The 18,496-nt window shown below is 38.8% G+C and overlaps 2 protein-coding genes across 2 annotated transcripts; one reads left to right on the top strand and one right to left on the bottom strand.

Moving 5' to 3' along the window:
* Window positions 1-2,380: 2,380 nt before the first annotated feature.
* On the bottom strand, window positions 2,381-13,925 carry dedd1 (death effector domain-containing 1). The gene is made up of 7 exons (XM_023276077.3): window positions 13,835-13,925; window positions 13,341-13,509; window positions 12,449-12,953; window positions 12,182-12,310; window positions 11,362-11,502; window positions 2,961-3,335; window positions 2,381-2,660 (listed from the first exon to the last, which is right to left on the bottom strand). Exons 3-7 carry the CDS (start codon window positions 12,918-12,920, stop codon window positions 2,647-2,649), a joined length of 1,131 nt encoding a protein of 376 aa, XP_023131845.2. The 5' UTR covers window positions 12,921-12,953; window positions 13,341-13,509; window positions 13,835-13,925; the 3' UTR covers window positions 2,381-2,646.
* Window positions 13,926-14,280: 355 nt separating this feature from the next.
* rabac1 (Rab acceptor 1 (prenylated)) lies at window positions 14,281-18,156 on the top strand. Its single transcript, XM_023276080.3, has 6 exons — window positions 14,281-14,427; window positions 15,592-15,720; window positions 15,918-16,130; window positions 16,404-16,501; window positions 16,838-16,939; window positions 17,152-18,156. Exons 2-6 carry the CDS (start codon window positions 15,599-15,601, stop codon window positions 17,238-17,240), a joined length of 624 nt encoding a protein of 207 aa, XP_023131848.1. The 5' UTR covers window positions 14,281-14,427; window positions 15,592-15,598; the 3' UTR covers window positions 17,241-18,156.
* The last annotated feature ends 340 nt before the right edge of the window (window positions 18,157-18,496 follow it).

Genomic DNA, 18,496 nt, shown 5'->3' on the forward strand with positions numbered 1-18,496 from the left:
CTTCAAAATGCCCTTTTGGCGACATTTACATTATTTATTCATGTGCTTGAGGAGTGTGTTGGTCTACATCAAAGGACTTAATTATGTCCAAGGAGGTCCAGGCATAAGTCAAAGACCGAGCACACTATCAGATGGATTCAACGCTTGAGAGTAACAAGTCAACGTAGTTTCATTTTACAGTTAAATAAATGGTATACAGTCTTTCTGGCTTAGCTGTGCTATTCACCGTCAAAATAATACCAAAATAATACCTTAGCATCAAAAAAATCTCTGCTTTGCAAACTATACAATTTGACACAACTAAGAAATAAAAGCTGACATGAATAGATTCTGAGGACTTGACATAATCTTTGGACTACAAGGCCACATGAATGAAAGATGTCATATAGAAAAGCATGAATTTTCTTTTAAAAGGCTAAAAAAGAAGTTCACAGTCTTAAAACTAAAGAGAGGTTCTAAGAATGGCATTAATGCAATATGGAGCAGGGTAGAGGTGTTTAAAAACAAGGACCTCAATATATTTTATAGCCAAGAAGCAGCAGGTAATACCCTTTTAATCATTTTAAATTTGCATTTTAGGTATCATCTATTGGAAAATTATGTATTTTGGGACCTTCAAGCAACACATTGCTGGAAGAAAAAGGAAAGAACATAGCACAAGGGTAGGAAATCTGATAGCATGTTTGGAGCACACCCCATTCTTGGCTTTCATCATGCCGACAGCTTAGAGTCAGGAGAAATAATTAAGGATCTGATCCACAGTGACCTGTATTCGATGGACCTCTTCAGACCATTTGAGGGCAGGGAGAGGGCGCACTCTGTCTAATACAGGTACAGAAGGTGGAGGACCAAGAAAAATGACAATTCAGAAAACTGTTCAAAGTAACCTAGACAAGCAATATAACAGATTCCAGACAGATGAATTGGAGAATATTAGAAGTGATGATAGTGTGATGTGACTATTAGATTTGGAAAAGGGTACTTCTCATAGCTTTCTACAGGCTGAGAAGTTGAGAAAATGTATTTAGGCCATCTGTTTCACTATGAATGTGCTTAAAGTCAACAGCCTGTAGTTCCTATCCCAAAAGTGAACACTAGTGCTTTAGTAAAACAAGGCGGTTTTGAGGAATTTGAACAAAGTGCGCTTGAAAAACAAACCATTATTTCAAGAAAGTTATTCTCTTGCACCATTGGCAGCAACAAAAAAAAAAAAATTGCAGCAGTTTCAGATATGTTAAAGGATTGTGATTGGCCAAAGTCTGAAATACATCTATTGGCTAGTCATAATACAGTTACATATAGTAATTTTTTAAGGGTAACAATCTCAATAAAAATGTGCATAAAAAACTTTAGGCCATCAAAGCTTTTTTTATTAACCTTTATTATTCAGCAGAAATAATTTCTAATGTATAAAGATTTCCACAAAAAAAAGTTTTATCAAAAGCAAATTTTCATTTAACGAAAATGTTCCCCTGAATCAGTTACAATGAAGTTAACAAGACAAATGTACATTAATTCCTTGACCAAAACACACAAAAGTAAACATGGAAATCTGTCTATTGTTACTTTCTGCCCAGTCCTGCAGAGACCTGCACTTCAGACAGTGTCTGCCTGCCTAAGTCTTGCCTGTATGAAGGGACTTAAGAGTGAGGGGCCTTATTGATCGTCTTCTATGAGTGAAGTCCAGGCATTAGTTCCAGCAGGGCGAGTAGACAGCTGTCCGTGAGCCACTCTACTGGGCCTACATAGCAGGGCTGAGTGGAGCCGGGATGTGCACCTTTGATTTTGATCTCCCCAACATCACTTCTATTGACCGACGCACTGTCCTGTGCTTTACTTGCTGAGTGAAGCACTTGCTGAGGCCTAGCTGGAAGTCCAGGCACAAGCCACCATTGCATTATCCGGGTTTCTGTTGACAAGCTTGTGATGATGAATCTTCCATGGTCTGTTGAGACCTAACCCTAATCACTGCTGTCATCTACTGGCAACTGCCATATCCACTGACCACAGCAATCACAAGTTGGGTTATCAAAGTACACAGGGCTGGAATTCCAGTGTTATCTAGCTGTATATGTGTGGTCTACACTCTTGGAAGCTACACACGAAGGTCACTCTGTAGTGAGAACAGCTAACCATTCCTTCTGTGCTTATTTAAACAATTTTTGATAATCAGAAACTTTTCTTGACAGCTTAATTTGTCATTCTGGTTGGTTTTCATATTCAACTTAACATTTTTTAAATAAAGTCCTGGCATTTTAATCAAAACTGAATGACCATTAGCGCCCACCAGTGAAGCATGATTTAGTGATTACATAGTGGTTCGTGTCACTTTGCGAATTTCAAGAGTCATGTCTAAATCAGAACAGCAACTGTTCATTCATAATTTCAGAAAAATGCACAAAAAATATTTAATAAGGATTATGGTATGACAGTGGCTTGTGAAGGCTGTATTAGTGTCTCTGTTGAGGGTGGCTGACATCAGCATGCAACATTTTCTCCAGTGGCAGCCCAGTTGCCTTAACCTGATTTATTTAAAGTCTAATAGTGTCATTAGAGGCTTACCACTTGATCTCATGTCACAAGCTGGCTTGCTCCTGTTCTCACTAAGAGGAACAATCTTCATATGTCCCGTTTCATCCTGGTGTCTTAAACAGTTGCACCTGTGCATAAATCCAAAGGGACAGTACATTGATCCATTATTATTCATTTTTCATTCCACCAAAAAACTAACAATTCTAAAAGATGATCAGCCTGTGATGAACACAATCAGTGGTAAGTTCTGCCATCTAGTGGTTATTACATGGATTGCACTACAAATGGAGGTCTTAAAATGCATCCAAATGTTCCAGTACCTACAATTTTCAATTACAATCCCCCCTTTTGTACTTTTCAAGGTAAATATAATGCACTCCAAAAACTCTTATCACCCTATTAAGCCCATTGATTCTGTATTTGCCCACCATTATGGGATGACAGCATTTTTCTAGCTTTCAGCAGCCTTCGGCCCTCCTCATAGTCATCTTGGTCCACGCTGATCAGTAAGCGGACACCCTCTGTGCCCGCTGCCATCCGCAGAGAGTCAGTGATGAAGACTCCCTTCAGAGCCTCCAGCAGAGCTCCACTCAGGTAGTCGCCCCAGAAGGCCTCCAGGTTGTCCAGTTCTGTAAACTTGATGTCGCAGACAATAGAACCCAAGTCTCTTGCACGCAGTAGTGAGCTGGCTTGACTAAACAACTCAAACTGCCGCTCCAGCGGCTGCCGCTTGTCTGAGGAGACACCATCACGGAGTGCAGACTCATGCTCCAGGTATTCAGCCCGAACACGTAGGCGGATGTCTGATAATGGTAGAGGGAGGAGGAAATAGTGGTGGGAAAAGGGGTGAGGTGGTGAGGAGAGAGTGGGGAGAGGGTGAAAGTAATCAAAGGGAGAGTAGAGAGGTGCAAGTAAATAATGTGGGTATGAAAATGTGATGGTCAGGAAAGAGTGAAGGGAAAAAGAAGACAGCAGTGCAAGTGAGGAAAGGTTATGGAAAAAGTGAACAGTAGAAGTCAGAGTGGATAGGCCCACACAACAGAAGGAAAGGGAGGGGTCATGAAGTCAAAACAAAAGAAAGACACAGAAGAATATGACAAAGTTATTGAACAGTAGCTCATTCACTTATGCATGTTAATACATTACATTAAGCAAGGATTTAAAAGGGAACAGTTCCAAAACGAGACTGTGACCCAAAAGATTGAGTAGAAACAAGAATGAAAAATTTACAATGAATTACTCCAAGATATTTCTTTTGATCCAATCCTTACAAGAGAGCAAATATAAAGGTGCAGCAGGGAGGAGCAAACCGTTAATTGGGCAGAGCACTGAAGTTAGACCGTCCCAACTGTGTGCATTGTTGTGCTACATACAGCTACAAAACTGCCAGTTTGTACCAGTGATAAAGAACTGGTAATTCAGAGCACTGAAAGAAACTCTCTTCAACTGATCCAGGAGTGCAGTTCCTTTTCCTACACGGTCTTTTTTAAAAATATTTTGAATATTATTGTGAACAGTTAACATAATGACAGAATCAGAGGAAACTGGTAAATGAGAATTTTCAGTAGAACAGTCTGCACGGTTCACATAAATCTCGGCTGTAGAATTTATTTAATACTTTTAAATGAACTTCACACCCTGAGTGAGTATGTTAAGAGTAATGAAAACAACTCAGCAGTGCCAAACCCCAGAGTGGCTTTTTGTTCCAGCTCGATGTTTAAAAACGGATTAATTCATCAAAATGTTTAATGCTGACAACAGATAGCTTCTGGAGTTCCGCAGTAACAGAATTGGTGGTCATGCAACAGCACAGCGAGAAATATTAGAGGATACATACTGTACTGAGCAAGAGCAACGCTGAGATCATCCCCCATGTCAATATTCCAGAGCTCCAAGTGGAAACCAGCTGCTGAAGACTTTTGCTGCAACAAAAATCCATCCATCCATCCCTCCCATTTCCCCCCTTCAATAGATGTAAACAGCATTTACCACCAGTGACATCCATTTTTCCAGAAACATTCTTATCAGTGTCTCATTGTAGTGATGTAAAGAAAGCTTTTGCCTAGCAGCTTGAAAGTAATAATTGGACCCAAATTTATGTAAAACCCAATCCAGCCAAAATGTATTTGACACTCAATCAAACTTCATAAACAACCAATTACATTAAATCTTAAGACAGAAACAAAAAAAAAATCTCCTGACTGAGACTGAAAATACAACCTAGAAAATGTTACATTTGCTATAATTATTAGAATAACCTGAAACATATTTTTGGCAGAGTGGGATGGATATCGATCGATAACAACATGTCTTCACATCCTGTGGACCCCTAAATATACAAGCTCAAACTTGTGACTCTGACTGGAGGACAATGACCAGATTCTCAGTAACACAAAGACCTTATTGGCCCTGACTTGAGTACTAAGCACCTGAGTAGTCACAAAGGTCTGTAAGAAGTTAACGATATCTCCACTGATTAATGATATCATGTGTCAACTCAAAGAGTCACGTCTACCCACTTTGTAGTCATATTTTGTTTGGGGCTACGGGGAATGGCAAACGACTCAAGGGGGATTAAGTTTGGAAAATGCCAACATTAGAAATGCAAATGTTGAATTAAGGCATTGATTTTGCATCTCTTAACATTTGTAGGCGACTGATACACCAGCAGTGACTTTTGCATTCATGCTTCATAAGTCTGTAATTAGATTACTATAAAAACTGAAAATTAGCTCAAGGGGGACACCCAATCAATAAGGTTTTAGAAATGTTTAAAATATGCTGGGTTGGAATTAAGGTCCAATTGAAAACCCACCTGCAGATGAAGCTAAATTAATTTACACTGTAGCTTGCTCACACAAAAATTAATTAGTAAGTTTATCATTAGAATTACGATTTGTCTACAGAAAGGCATTATGGTACAAGAATATTAAATGCTGACATTTTACAGAAGACATTTGAATTGTAATTTCATAAATTATCAGACCATGTCTGTATTACAACGTCTCAAAAACTAGAACTAACTAAAATAACTTAAATAATTTTTCTGGTCAATCTATTGACAATACAATCGGATACAATTTTGACACGTAATAGTTAGAGAAGCCTTATCACACATGATCTGTGTCATGACTGTTATTAAAGAATGTAGAGCACCTATACCAAGTATTTATCCTGCTATTTCATGTTTTATTAACGTAATAAAAACTACAAACATTAATTGGGCATTTGAAAATATCAGTAAGAAAAATGGTACAAAAAAGTACTAAAATGACAAAACTCTTAAATGCAATACAATCAATCATAAAAGAAATGCTAATCTGCCTAGAGTGTGCGTACTTAAACACTCAATGTTAGAACAACAATCAGGGAGGAAGAGCACTAAGAGACCAGTGAAAACTGTCCACAACTGAGATGGAGGACACTGTAGACGAAGCCAAATTGGGCAAATGTAGAGAATGTTGGCACTGGAAAAAGTGTTAGACTCCAAGTGGAAGTAGCTTTTATGCTCCGAAAAAAAAAACCAACTGTTTTTGAATTTTGTTCTCTATTTTCGCCTCTCTGTATCGCTCCTCACCACCAGAAACATAGCATACCCCATAAATGGTGGCTACACTGTGCTGCGGGGATGCGTTACTGCAGCAGCTTTATTGCTTGTGAAGGTAGACTGTAAATTGAATGCAGCAAAACTCAGAAATCCTAATGGAAAACCTGCTGCAGTCTGTGACTTGGGTTTATTTTTCTGCCCAATAATCTACAAATTTGTACAGATTTGCTTTTACTGTTACAAAGTCCATTTTTGTTTCTCAATATTGAAAATGCATCCACTGTGTTTTAATGGTGTAAAAAAATTAAAATGTCCAAAGAAGAGGGATTGAAAACACCGTCAGTCACCATGAATATCTGGTCCTTGCAGGCACATTGTTAAGTTAGCAATAACAAAATTTGTTTGAGCATTTCAGGATGTTTAAAGAGACACCGATGACAGAATGTCAATTAGGAGCATATATTTGGAAAGGGAAAAACTTTTGCATATCACCTAGCTTTTTACACTTTTCGGTACAGACAGAGTGAAATATTAAGTTAAAGCACCATTAACAATTTGACCTTTTGGATCATTGCACTGTATGAAGGCTGAGACTACAATAAACACCTGCCCTTCATGCAATTACTGTATTTATGGATGGCCTCCATTTCGCCTTCCCATTTCATACTGAGCAAGATGGAGGCAGAGATAGTGACACTGAGGAAAAAGCTTTTTAAAACCACAGGAACACAGTGATAGTCATTTTGTTAGGGTTACAGAGCACTTCATGCTTCGTCAGACACAGAGACATCCACTTAGACAGCACATTAGGAAGCACAGCTTTCATTTTCTCACTTTAAACACCAAACCCGTCTGGCTTCCTCATCTCAACCCACGAAAAAAAGGGAGAAAAAAAGAAAGAAAAAAGTTTAAGTACCCATTTACAAGGAGTCACTTGGCACGAAGAGCTTCAACTCTTTATCGATCCGTTTTTCTGCTGAACGACTGACCAAGCGAGTGGAGAGTTAGCTGACAGAACTCTCTCTTTTCCCCATAGAAAAAAAATCACTCTGAACCATTTTGCGTAGTTTGAACATTTAGTGTTCGTTCTCTCCCTCTCATTGTGTGTAAGGACACTGTTTTCCTGACACACTGGTTGGTCTGTTTAGAACTGCGAACACAGAGAAAGGAGAGAAAGAGAGAGACAAGCACAAGTGGGTTGGATATCTGTTGACTGGGTTGTTTCTTCAACATCAAGCAGGTATGGCACAGGACTCAGTTCTCTTGGTTGTAATGAGGTCTGAGTCAGGCTAATGATGGTACTGACAAGTAAATCAGCTCAGAAATGAGTTTACTGTAGCTCTCCAATATAATATGGTGGTATCTAAGTGGGATGCTTGAGATTACTCTTACCTTGATCAGTGCCCTTGCCCTCACCTTCTCCAACCTATCATTTAAGGCCAAACCTAAAAATAACCAACATTAGACCAGGTAAAGGCCTTCACAGGCATCCCATTTAGACAGCACAAAACCACTACTGAGCTCAATTTACAAATACCGTATGGGCATTTGTAATAGCAGTTGTCATTATCAAAATGGAATTGAAGCACTTCACTGAAAAAGATCAGAGATGAATCATGACAAACACTATTTGAGGTCTGCTAGGGGCCAGCGTTGGACTGAACTGCCCTATCTATCTCTGCTCCGTCTTGAGAATCGCACACTACGGCTCACAGAGATAAGATACAGCACGAGCTTCCTTCAGCAGAGCATTGCTCGATTATTTTCCTTTGGAAGTGGTTGAGTAAAGGTTACATAGGCATTTTATTAATAGGTGTCCATTGGCAACCATCTTAAATTCTTAGAAACAGCATACAGGACCAGGCCATACAGAACGACAGGTCTTCGTATTGAATTAGAATGTTTGTAGCTTGAGACTCCAGAGGCGGCCTATGTGAACCTTTAGTTAGCCAGTATGATGTAAGTTGATTGAATATCAAGGCAAATGTTTAGAACCATTTATAATGAGGATTATGTGAGGGGAAACGATGGCTCCAAAAGGTTTACAACATGCCATTTGAACTAGTACTTTCACAAACATGTCCAACGTATTTCACAGACTGGACTTTATTGCACAGTGCTTAGCCATTCAGTGTATTAATAACGTCCTTTACGAACCTTAACTATAAAGCTAATTTTAACCTAAAACTTAACAGAGCTTTTCAACTGTCTTCACCTTGTTTCGGTAAGAGATCAAATATTAGTATTTTGTTGCTGTAAATGGTCTCATACCTAGGAAAGTCTAATAAAATGTTCTGTCTCCTTGATTGCTATTTAAACTATAAGCACAACTAAACCATGTGTGTAAACTTCATTTTCATGATTGTATGTGGTGTCATCTCCTTGAATATAATGTGCCACTCCACACTCTAATGTGGAAAGACAGGTCAGGTGAGTTCACCGACATACAAAGTCAGCAATATATTCTATGACCATTGAGAATATGCAACATTCAAACTAACTTCTAGCGGCTCAAATTAAATCTGGTGAGTTCCTTCAACTTGGCTGGTTGAATTTAGTCTTCATTAATATCATCAGCCATGTTAAACAGGCAATTTTCTGCAACCTGTGCCACATTTGAGATAATATATTTTGAGTTTTTCTTGGCGTATAAAACACAATACAAATACTCAAATTAACTAGTGCATTGCCATTGATATATTTGTTATATACTTTCACAACAGCATTTTTGATTGAGGATGTCAAAAATTCATGCGCTAACAAAGAGTTCCAACTTTCAGTGGACTTTTATAAAATTACCTTTTGGTCTAGCATTTCCACATGCTTAGCAAAACACAAGTAATCACAGATAGCCATGCCAGCACACAGAAGCAGTACATTGGCCATATTTGTGAAAATATGTCACGTTCATGAAGTTTATTATTCACAGAGAGTGTCAGGAAATATGAATAGACTTGGACCACACATTTCCCCATTAGTATGGTTTTATGGAGACCAAATTATGTTGAAGTTTTTAGAGATTTTAGTGGTTTTGTAACGTTTGCCTTTTACATCAGCTTCGTGACTTCTTAGAAAGACTTGAGGCTTACTGCTGAGGACTCTGTCAGTTCTGTGAAACACTGACACCATCAACTTTTAAGAAAAAATTTAAATTCTCTAACAGAATATGTTTTTTTCCACAGTGCACAACACTAAAGAACATTACAAGGACAATTTTTTTCAAAGCAAATAACGTTTTCTGAGGGGTACAGGGTAGGGAGCAGCTACACTATGATACAAGAGCATCATACACAGATTAAAGTGGGAGCACCAACCCCTGCAGTAACAAGGGGGTGAGCCTCTTTTACCTTAGGCATCGGCCCAGACTTGTGAGAGAGCTGAGAGAGTGCATGACTGAGTTGATCACAGACACTGAAGTATGTACGGACAGAGTGGAGTGACAGACTTTTTTGTTTTGTTCCTCAGTCTCCCCCTCTGTCTTCATGATCCATTGTGTCTTAGGTTACTCGATCTGAGTCACAATCTTGAGTCAACCTGGTGGAATCAAATGTGGAGTCAAGAGAGCAACACGTTTATAGAAACAGGCACATCACTCATCCAAAATATCCAAGAAGGGATGTCTTCATTATTAATTTTTTTTAAATCAAGTCTGAATAATCAGGTTGTTGTAGTAAATATATCTGACAAAAAGGCAATGACGGGAATTCAATTTTTTTTTTGTTCTGCATGACCAACTAACAAATTTCACACATAAGAAATCTAATGCTAGTGTTATCTTAGTATTTTTGTATTGAGAGAAACTAGCATTGATTGATTGAACTGATTGAAAGGCAAGCAACAGTTGAAATTTGGAACAGGACATTGATAATCGAGCATGTAATGTAGCTTTTCGGTGGAGCTGTACTGTTTCGAACTGTTCAAAACTATTTTCCAAGTCAATATTCAAGATTTGATAGTTGTTAGAACCACCATATGGCAACTTTGCATCAAGCATGATGATAACGGAGTTTGGACAGAAGGACAGGAAACAGCCGTGTGCGTTCGTATCAACAGCAGCAACTGAACGTAGTTCAGTGGGTTAGAGAAAATATGAAATGAGGGAACAGAATGTAAAGAAGGAATGGAGGGAGAAATGGATAAAGCAAAATGTCCTCTCTGATGCTGGATGTCTAATTAAAACAGTTAAAGATATTGCAAATCTCAACAATTATATAGTATAACAAAGAAACCAAAATGTGACACAGCTTTAATAATGAAGACGATGTCAGTCATCTCAAAGGACAGTGCACACAACTTTAAATTTTACATTATTTATGTGTATAACAGTTAAACAAATTTTTGTGAATCTTTTTGGCTTAAGTTGTAAACCAGACAGAGTCCCTGAATTTTTGATGTATGAGATGTAAAGAGAGCATCTCCTGCAGACACAGTGAATAAGGTTTGAGGTTCTGGCTCCGCAAGACACCAAACTGAGTTATCAGACCAAAACTTTGTTCCAGCATTTATTTTCTAGTACATCTGGAACAAGTGTTTACAAAAAAAAAAACCTCTACTGTATTTCACAATGTACGGAAGTTGTGGTCTATGTAGCAGAGACAGATTATATCATTAAATTCCTATTTAAATCCTTCAATGTTTAGCAGTGGGTGAAAATGTAATCAACCTTTTTAAACCAAATGTTTAAAAACTGGCTCTAAACTATATATTTTTCTGTAACACTAGAACACCTGACAAAAGTCTTTCACTTTGATTCTGTGCAAGTCAAGGACCTTTTAGTAGTCAAAGTATGCAGACATTCGCCATCTAACTCCCTTCAGAATACATTTTTGTGGAGTGAATCAGGTTTAATGCTTTAGGCTATTTAGGACCAACTGGGCCAAACGGATTTGTCTAGTTCTTCTGAAGCACATTAGCAAAACTGAATCATTGCTTTGTAATGTGAATTTTTGCAAGGACTTTGCACTGTGCAACATTACTGTGCATACAGTTTTTTGGGATAAACAAAAAGGAAATAAGTGTTTAACGCTCTGTATACAAACTCTATAATGCAAGCCAATATTCAGCATAGCTGGACAACAGCAGAATGACGGAGAAAAAAAATAGGAAATGTGGGAATGCTGGGGAAGATGTTAATAGGATGAAAATCAAATGTTTGTTTGTATGGTTAACTAAAGGAAGGAAAAATGATCAGCAGGGGAAAATTGCAGAATGAAGCCCCTACTGAAGGCAAGAGACGACAAACTAAAAGAATGCCAAATTACCAATGCATTCGCTACACTTACCACAGGACACTTTCTGTGGTGCTGGTGTTGGATGCACTGATTGGCTCTGTCTACTTGTTTTCTTGGACCTACGGGTCCAGCCATTTCCTCTCTTCTTCCGCCGCCTCCTAACAGATGGCCCAGCCATTGGAGGGTAAACACCTGACAGAAAACATATGGAATGAGATTGTGAAATTACAACTGTGACATATGAACCAAGACAGAGTATCTCTGGGATTTACACTGTCCTAACATTTATTTTTTAGTTTCCTTTCATCCCACAAGAACAGTAACGCAAAATGTGAGCCAGTTTTGTTCAGTGGTTGTTATGTACTCAAACATAAGAGATGAACCTTTTTGTTTACCAAATGGTCAAAGAAAAAAGAACATTTAAAAATCTCATTCAAATAAAAGAACATAGACTCATGGTCTTTACTGGACCAGACCAATCATGCTTACTGCCATGCACAGTCACCCACCAAAGGCCCATTCTAAGACAGGAAAAAAAAGACCCTGCTCATTTTCCAGTTGCAAAACATTCAGTGATTCACCATGGAAGATTGCCTACAAGCATTGGGTAGGTAATTGGGTATCAAAACACCTCTTAATCATTAAATATTGCATAGAGATACACATTTTTTATCGCAACAGAAGTATGGAACAAACTAAAATTCCAGACAAGAAAGGTACTGGAATTAAGCGCAATGCAAATATGCTGCTTGTTGTAAGGAATCATAACCACTGATTTTGGACAGTCTATATACTGACTATCTAATACGCCAGTGGAAACAGCGCAACCTATACTGACAGTGAGCTGCATGTTGTACTATGGAGCACTTACCAGTTCTCAGTTGCTGTGTAAAAGATGAAAGGGGTGCTTCTGTCTGTCTGCAGCTGTGTCGCAATCCAGAGGCACACACCAGCTTTCTACTCCCTATTGAATATCTTTGTCCAATTCTTTCTGGGGACACTGAAAACATAAAAGCATAGAATAGTAATCATTAGGCTACGACTACAAGGAAATAAATTCAGCTATGAATCACACATTACACAGATCATTCCAGAATGGCAACACCCAAAGCAGTGAACATAATCTCAAAATCCTCACCTGTCCTTCTTTTCTTGTGGGACACCAAAGGCAGCAGATCATGACGGGTGAGAACTCTAAGTAGTTGCAGTAGTGGCTCCAGGTTGCCGTCACCAAGGTACCCTTGTCTCTCAAGCTGTAGCAACAGCTCAAGGCCATTCTTAGGCTTGGAGTCCATTAAGGGTCGCTTGGATCCCTCAGGCTTTAACTGTCTCCATGCCTTTAGCAGCTCTGGACTTGGGGACACACCTGAGTCATCTGGATCGTCCTCACAGGGCTCAACTGTCCAGCCCGCTGGATCAAGAAGGTGTGGCGCAGAACAGGTTTCATTCAGAAGGAATGACAGCACTTCAATGTCAGTATCCGTCAGCTGAGAGCCAACTACTTCAAAGACCTCATGGAGAGACAGCATCCCGTAGTAGTGCAGGCACTCAGTTTCATCCCAGTAAAGTGGGTCCTTGAATGGGGGCCCTGGGTGATGCACTGCAGCCATGGTTAAGGTTTGCTTCTCTCCACCTGTGCCAGACTGTTAATGATTTAAACAAAACACACACACATAGAAGAGCATTACGTTAACAGACATGTTTCTTAGTCTCACATCCTGTTTATTCAATACACAAAAGTGCAGCCTCTTTTCACTTGCATGTAGTACACACCGGCATTTCTTGCGTTATATGGTAAAGAAAGTAAATTGGAATTGTACATTTATTTAAGCGACACGTTCCCCAATAGCATTAAAACAGCGATGAGACCAGTCTCGCTGCATACAAGCCGCGTTCAACGTAAATTAGCATTTAGCAAAAAAAAAAAAAAAACAACTACTAGCAAGCCGCCTGTGCTACATGTCACACAAAACCACCGTAACACTGCAGCCTTACGTCTCTCCTCTGGGTTACAGAGCTTCAAATCCTACCTCTTTTGGTCGTGAGTCGGACGGTGTATTGAAACATGTAACACAAGGGTCAGCTGTGAAGATGCTATGCTCTCGTCGTACACCAGCTTCCACCAAAACATACGAGTCTCTTCAGACGCCGCTGAAGCAAATTTCCCCTGTGACGTATTACGTAACCTGTCACGTTTCTCTGAGGAAAAAAAAACACAAGCATCAACGACGCACTGCAAACAACTAATTAGCTAAGCAACCAGACTGAAAATTACAAGCAATGCCAAATATGATGTAGTTATCAAATATGCCGCTCACTACAGGTCAAAAATTCCCGTTTGCACTTAATATATTTGCGGTTACGGGTATTATTTGGTAACAAATAACAACAGCTTACTTTAGCTATTTAATAACAAAGAACCCGTGGTCATACAAAATAACGTATAAACATATAAAGAAATGTCCCATGCAATTTTCAAGCGATCTGTAAAAGTAAATATATAAACTAACTAGTGGTAACCTACCTTCCTTGTGTATTTGTTTATCCGTGGATGATCTGGAGTCTCCCACAGCAAAGGACCGCAGCCTGAAAACGTTGAGAAATGGACCAATCACAAGCCTCCAACTGCCCGACCACTTCCGGTCACGTTTTGCTGCCACTGATCTTTAACAGTCAGGTTTCTGATGCGAGCCTTTAAACGCATCAGCTCAACCTAAAAATATCATACTATTTTATCTTAATTTACATTATATTTATATACATATATTGTATTCTTTTCTAGATGTGTCAATCTCTGTATATACTTTTAGCTCTACTATTATTTGTCCCTCTTCTTCTTTCAATAGTTATTTTATTTTTCTCCTTCATTATTCCTAGGGTGACACCAACAGCCGTAATCAAATATTTTGCATGGTGTGTACACATACTTGGCCATTAAATCTGATTCTGATGAATATGAAGTATTTGTGGGGCACAAACACAGTGCACAGAGAGGGTGCAGGTCCTCGCTGCGGTCAGTAGGTGTCAGTGTTTAGCACCAATGCGGCACCACGTCACGTAACATCACATCCGCGACCCGGATCATCAGATCAGAGACTGTCCGGCTAAACTCCTGATGTGAGTATATTTGGTTCAACCATTATATCATTATTTGACAGTTAAGGCAGCTCCGTTGATATTCGTGGTGGTCTGAAACATACACATGAAGCACCGCGATGTAAAAGTGACCTCTCTGTTTAGGGCTGACTCAATATGAATGCTATCAGAGAGGCTAGCTAGCAATGTTTTGAACAAGCAGTAAAGTCGTCTTTGCTACGCGTTCGTAAAATGAAACTGCACGTATGTAGAGGTTTTATAAACGATATTTAGTGACCAGATTAAATAAAACGCCGTGGTTCTTTGCTGGGCAACACTTCCCTGAATATCCTGTTTAGTGATGTGGCACTGACCAAGCCCTTTGTTGACTAAAATGTTCCACTGCTCAGACACCGCACTGTAGCTAAGCTAACTTCTGTATGTTGATTATAGCTATGTGAAAGTATCTAACTGTTGTTGTGGCTGAACAGTTTAGAAATACTTGCTGTGTTTCTTGGGAAGTTTTGTCACTTTGTTTTTTTGGGAAATCTTCAAATTGCAAGTCCACCTGACTTCAAAAATATAATCTCTCTAATTTACATATTCAAATAACTGAGGAAGGTTTTGTTATATTATGAAGTATCTCTAGTGCCTAGAAATAATGTGGAATAGATAAATTAACGAAATCTCCGCCTTTGTGAAGTTGTAACCAGCAAATGTTTGGTATTTTGTATTTGATAAATACATTAAATAATTAATTGCGTGCCTGCTAATAGAGAGAGAATTGATCAATTGCATAATTGTGTCAGCAGTAATACTAGTTGTTTGCAACTTTTCAGTACCAGTGCCAATATGATGCCCAGGTTTTGGTATAATAACAAAACATTATTTACTTTGCTTAGTCTAAAACAGTTTAATGTTTTACCTTTGATACCCAACACCAGTTAGCAACATAATTATCAGTTTTTGTTGTTATTGTTGCACTGCATTAGAAAGCATCAGCTGTCTGACAAATCTATACAAACCCACAGACAAAGATATTCTTAGTTAAATGGAATTTGTGTCAGTAATTACATTAAAAATGGTTTTCTTATGTGTCTTCACTCACTATTATAATAAATAATAGTACATTTTATTTGTATAGCGCTTTTCAAAACACTCAAAGACACTTTACATATGAAATCACTCACTGCTTCCTCACATCAGCCTGTAGATGCCACCTGCAGCGCCCAAGGGGGAGAACTGCCTTGTAGACATGGATAGCAAGGCTGGAGATCTTTTCACTGCCGAAGATGCTCATCCAACTGGCACAGGGGGAGCTGGAATCTTGGCCAAGTATGTGCTAAAGTTTTTTGTATTTTTTCGGTGATGTGCACCAAATTCATCAGACACAGTTAGTGTTATTTTGAAGAGGTAAAAAATCTGCTGTTATTGTTTGTAAGCTTATAGTGCAAGCAAGAGATAATGTAATTTTGCATGTCTTGATGCTTCTTTTTGTATTTAGTTCTTACATTCCTTGTCTTATTTTATAGGCTGTGGCTCCCCAAAGGCTTCTCAGCCAGCATGGCTAAAGAGTGGATTGACAGGCGTCGAGTGTCCATTCGACCTTGGGCCAGCTTTGTAGACCAACGCAAGTTTTCAAAACCCCGCAACTTTGGAGAGTTTTGTCAGAGGGTGGTGAAAAATGTGGAAGTTTACAACAGCAATTATACCTTCATCTTTTTGGGTCTCATCCTCTACTGCATGTAAGGTCACCAAGGAGTTTATGTTGTTTTGTTTGGACAGTGAGAATGTTTTCACCTACTGTTGTCTAATATTCATAGGGTCTGTATGTCGTATGTGCATATCAGTCTTTATGAAAACAGTCTGGGAGGTTTTCATATATCAGTTTCAGCTGTTGGGTAATGAACAAAGGGAAACAGAACTTGAAACAAATGTAAAATAAGCTTTTAACTAAGTAAAAAAGCTTCTATAATTAACACTGAGTTGATTAAACCTTTGATGTTTCCACTCTTTAGCATCAGCTCACCCATGCTGCTGATTGCCTTGGCTGTGTTTGCTGGTGCCTTCTACATAATCCACCTTAAATCTTTGGAGTCCAAACTGGTTGTCCTTGGTGAGTGATGCCTCATAAACTTTAACTAACTAATAACTAATAACTTAATACAATATTGATAATTGGACAAAATTTGATTAAAATTAGTTTTTTAAAATGCAAGCAGTTTTGGCAACTTTATGACCTGTTTTTCTGTGTGAGTGACCATGAAATTAACAAGTTAATTCATCGTAGAACAGATTAAATGCATGCCAAGATTGATTCTGACAAAGTGAAATGTATCTTTTTATCTTTGCCAGTAAACTTAATCAGACCTGCAAAAGGCGACACAAAACTACTTCTGATAAGTTTTACACTTTCATATGTTCTCTAATGTGCAGTTTTCTTGTCCAACAGGCAAGGAGCTCACTGTTCCTCACCAGATGAGTCTGGCCGGGGCCGTCTCGCTACCTGTGTTCTGGCTGGCTGGGGCTGGAGCTGCAGTGTTTTGGGTTCTGGGTAAGCCACACCGCATTTGTTGTACTTTATAGGCAATATTATTCTGGATGTGCAGGAATCTTTGTTGAACAAATTCTACCGTTCCTTTCACTGTGAGTCTGTGTAATATTGAAACCTAAACTGTGTTAATGCAAATTTAAATCTTCTAAATTCTCTACATAAAGCTGCCTTCGCCTTTCTCTTCACATCCACTTTCCTTTCCGTCCTCTCAGGGGCAACGCTATTTGTGATTGGTTCTCATGCTGCGTTCCGTGAGCTGGAGACGTCTGACATAGAGGAGCTCCTCATGGAGCCTGTGTGAAGAGCAGGCTAAACTGTCAGCCAGTGCTGGTTGTCGATCATCATCATTCTAACCTTGTAGTTGTGTTAGTCAGTGAAGGTTCTGGAAAAGATGCTCCTTTTCCATGGCTGTGGGCATATTGTATTTTCCCTGTAGTTTATCATTGTATCAAGAATGCACTTTGTCTTGCCTCTGAAATAACTTGTTCCAGACTGCTTTTTACAACTCATTCAAGCACACAACTTTGCATATGCACATTAATATCTGAACGTATACCGAAGCATATTATTATACAGAACATACAGCTTTTTCTACATATTTAAAACCTTGAATGCATCTAGTTTCTGTTGGATAGCCTCTCACTTCCCACAGTGCTCCATATGCAGTGACATATCTGAACTTTTCACACTTAATCTCTCAACTGATCTCTAAATGGACCATCTGTGCTGTAGTCTCTGCTATAGATATCTTTGGAAATAGATTACAGCTGAGAGAAATGTGGATTTCTCATGTAACAAGTGTATGTATGTGTGTGTAATGTTCACACTGCAGAATGGGCTGGCTAACTTATAAACTGCTAAAAACTGATTTATTTTCCAAAGGAAAAGTGCCATTTAAAGCTTTACAATTGTGTCTAATAATCATTCACAAATGAAATGAATTTTTTATTTAAAGAAAATTTCAAAAACAAGTTTGGTACTTCAGATAAGCTTCTTAGCAACGATAGGTTTAAGATGAAGACATCTTAAAAGGTCAACATTTAATCTTGGTATTCTGTATTGGGTATTATACTTTGCTGATCAACTATATGCATTCATATCTGAAGGTCATGTAAATGTGATGTTTTTTCCAGTTTATTATTCATTTGTTTACATTGAAATGTACATTGGGTGTTTTGGATTTACATTTTGGAAGTGCAATAAACTCCTAGTGTGAAGCTGGTTGTCAGTGATATCTTAATGCTTTTATGAGTCCAGGTCAACTTTTTTTATGCCTGTAATTAAATTAGGTTTTATTAAGTTAATACCACAGTTGATGTTTGTGCATGCATGACAGTAGTTGCAGTGAACTCAGTGGCCCTCAGCACTTACTCTGTACCTTTTGTCATTATTCTGGTCCAGTCTGAAGACACAGTGGAATAGGACAGCTCCAGCCCTTATGGCTCCTCTTCTCGATCTCTAGAACACCAAATGCTGCAGCGCTTGCCCAACTCCCTATTGTCCCCCCTCCTTCCCTCTCTGACCCCTGTGACCTGCGCTCTGAGACAGCACAGCTAA

The sequence above is a fragment of the Amphiprion ocellaris genome, chromosome 9 (assembly GCF_022539595.1).
Source record: "Amphiprion ocellaris isolate individual 3 ecotype Okinawa chromosome 9, ASM2253959v1, whole genome shotgun sequence".
NCBI classification, from domain to species: domain Eukaryota; kingdom Metazoa; phylum Chordata; class Actinopteri; family Pomacentridae; genus Amphiprion; species Amphiprion ocellaris.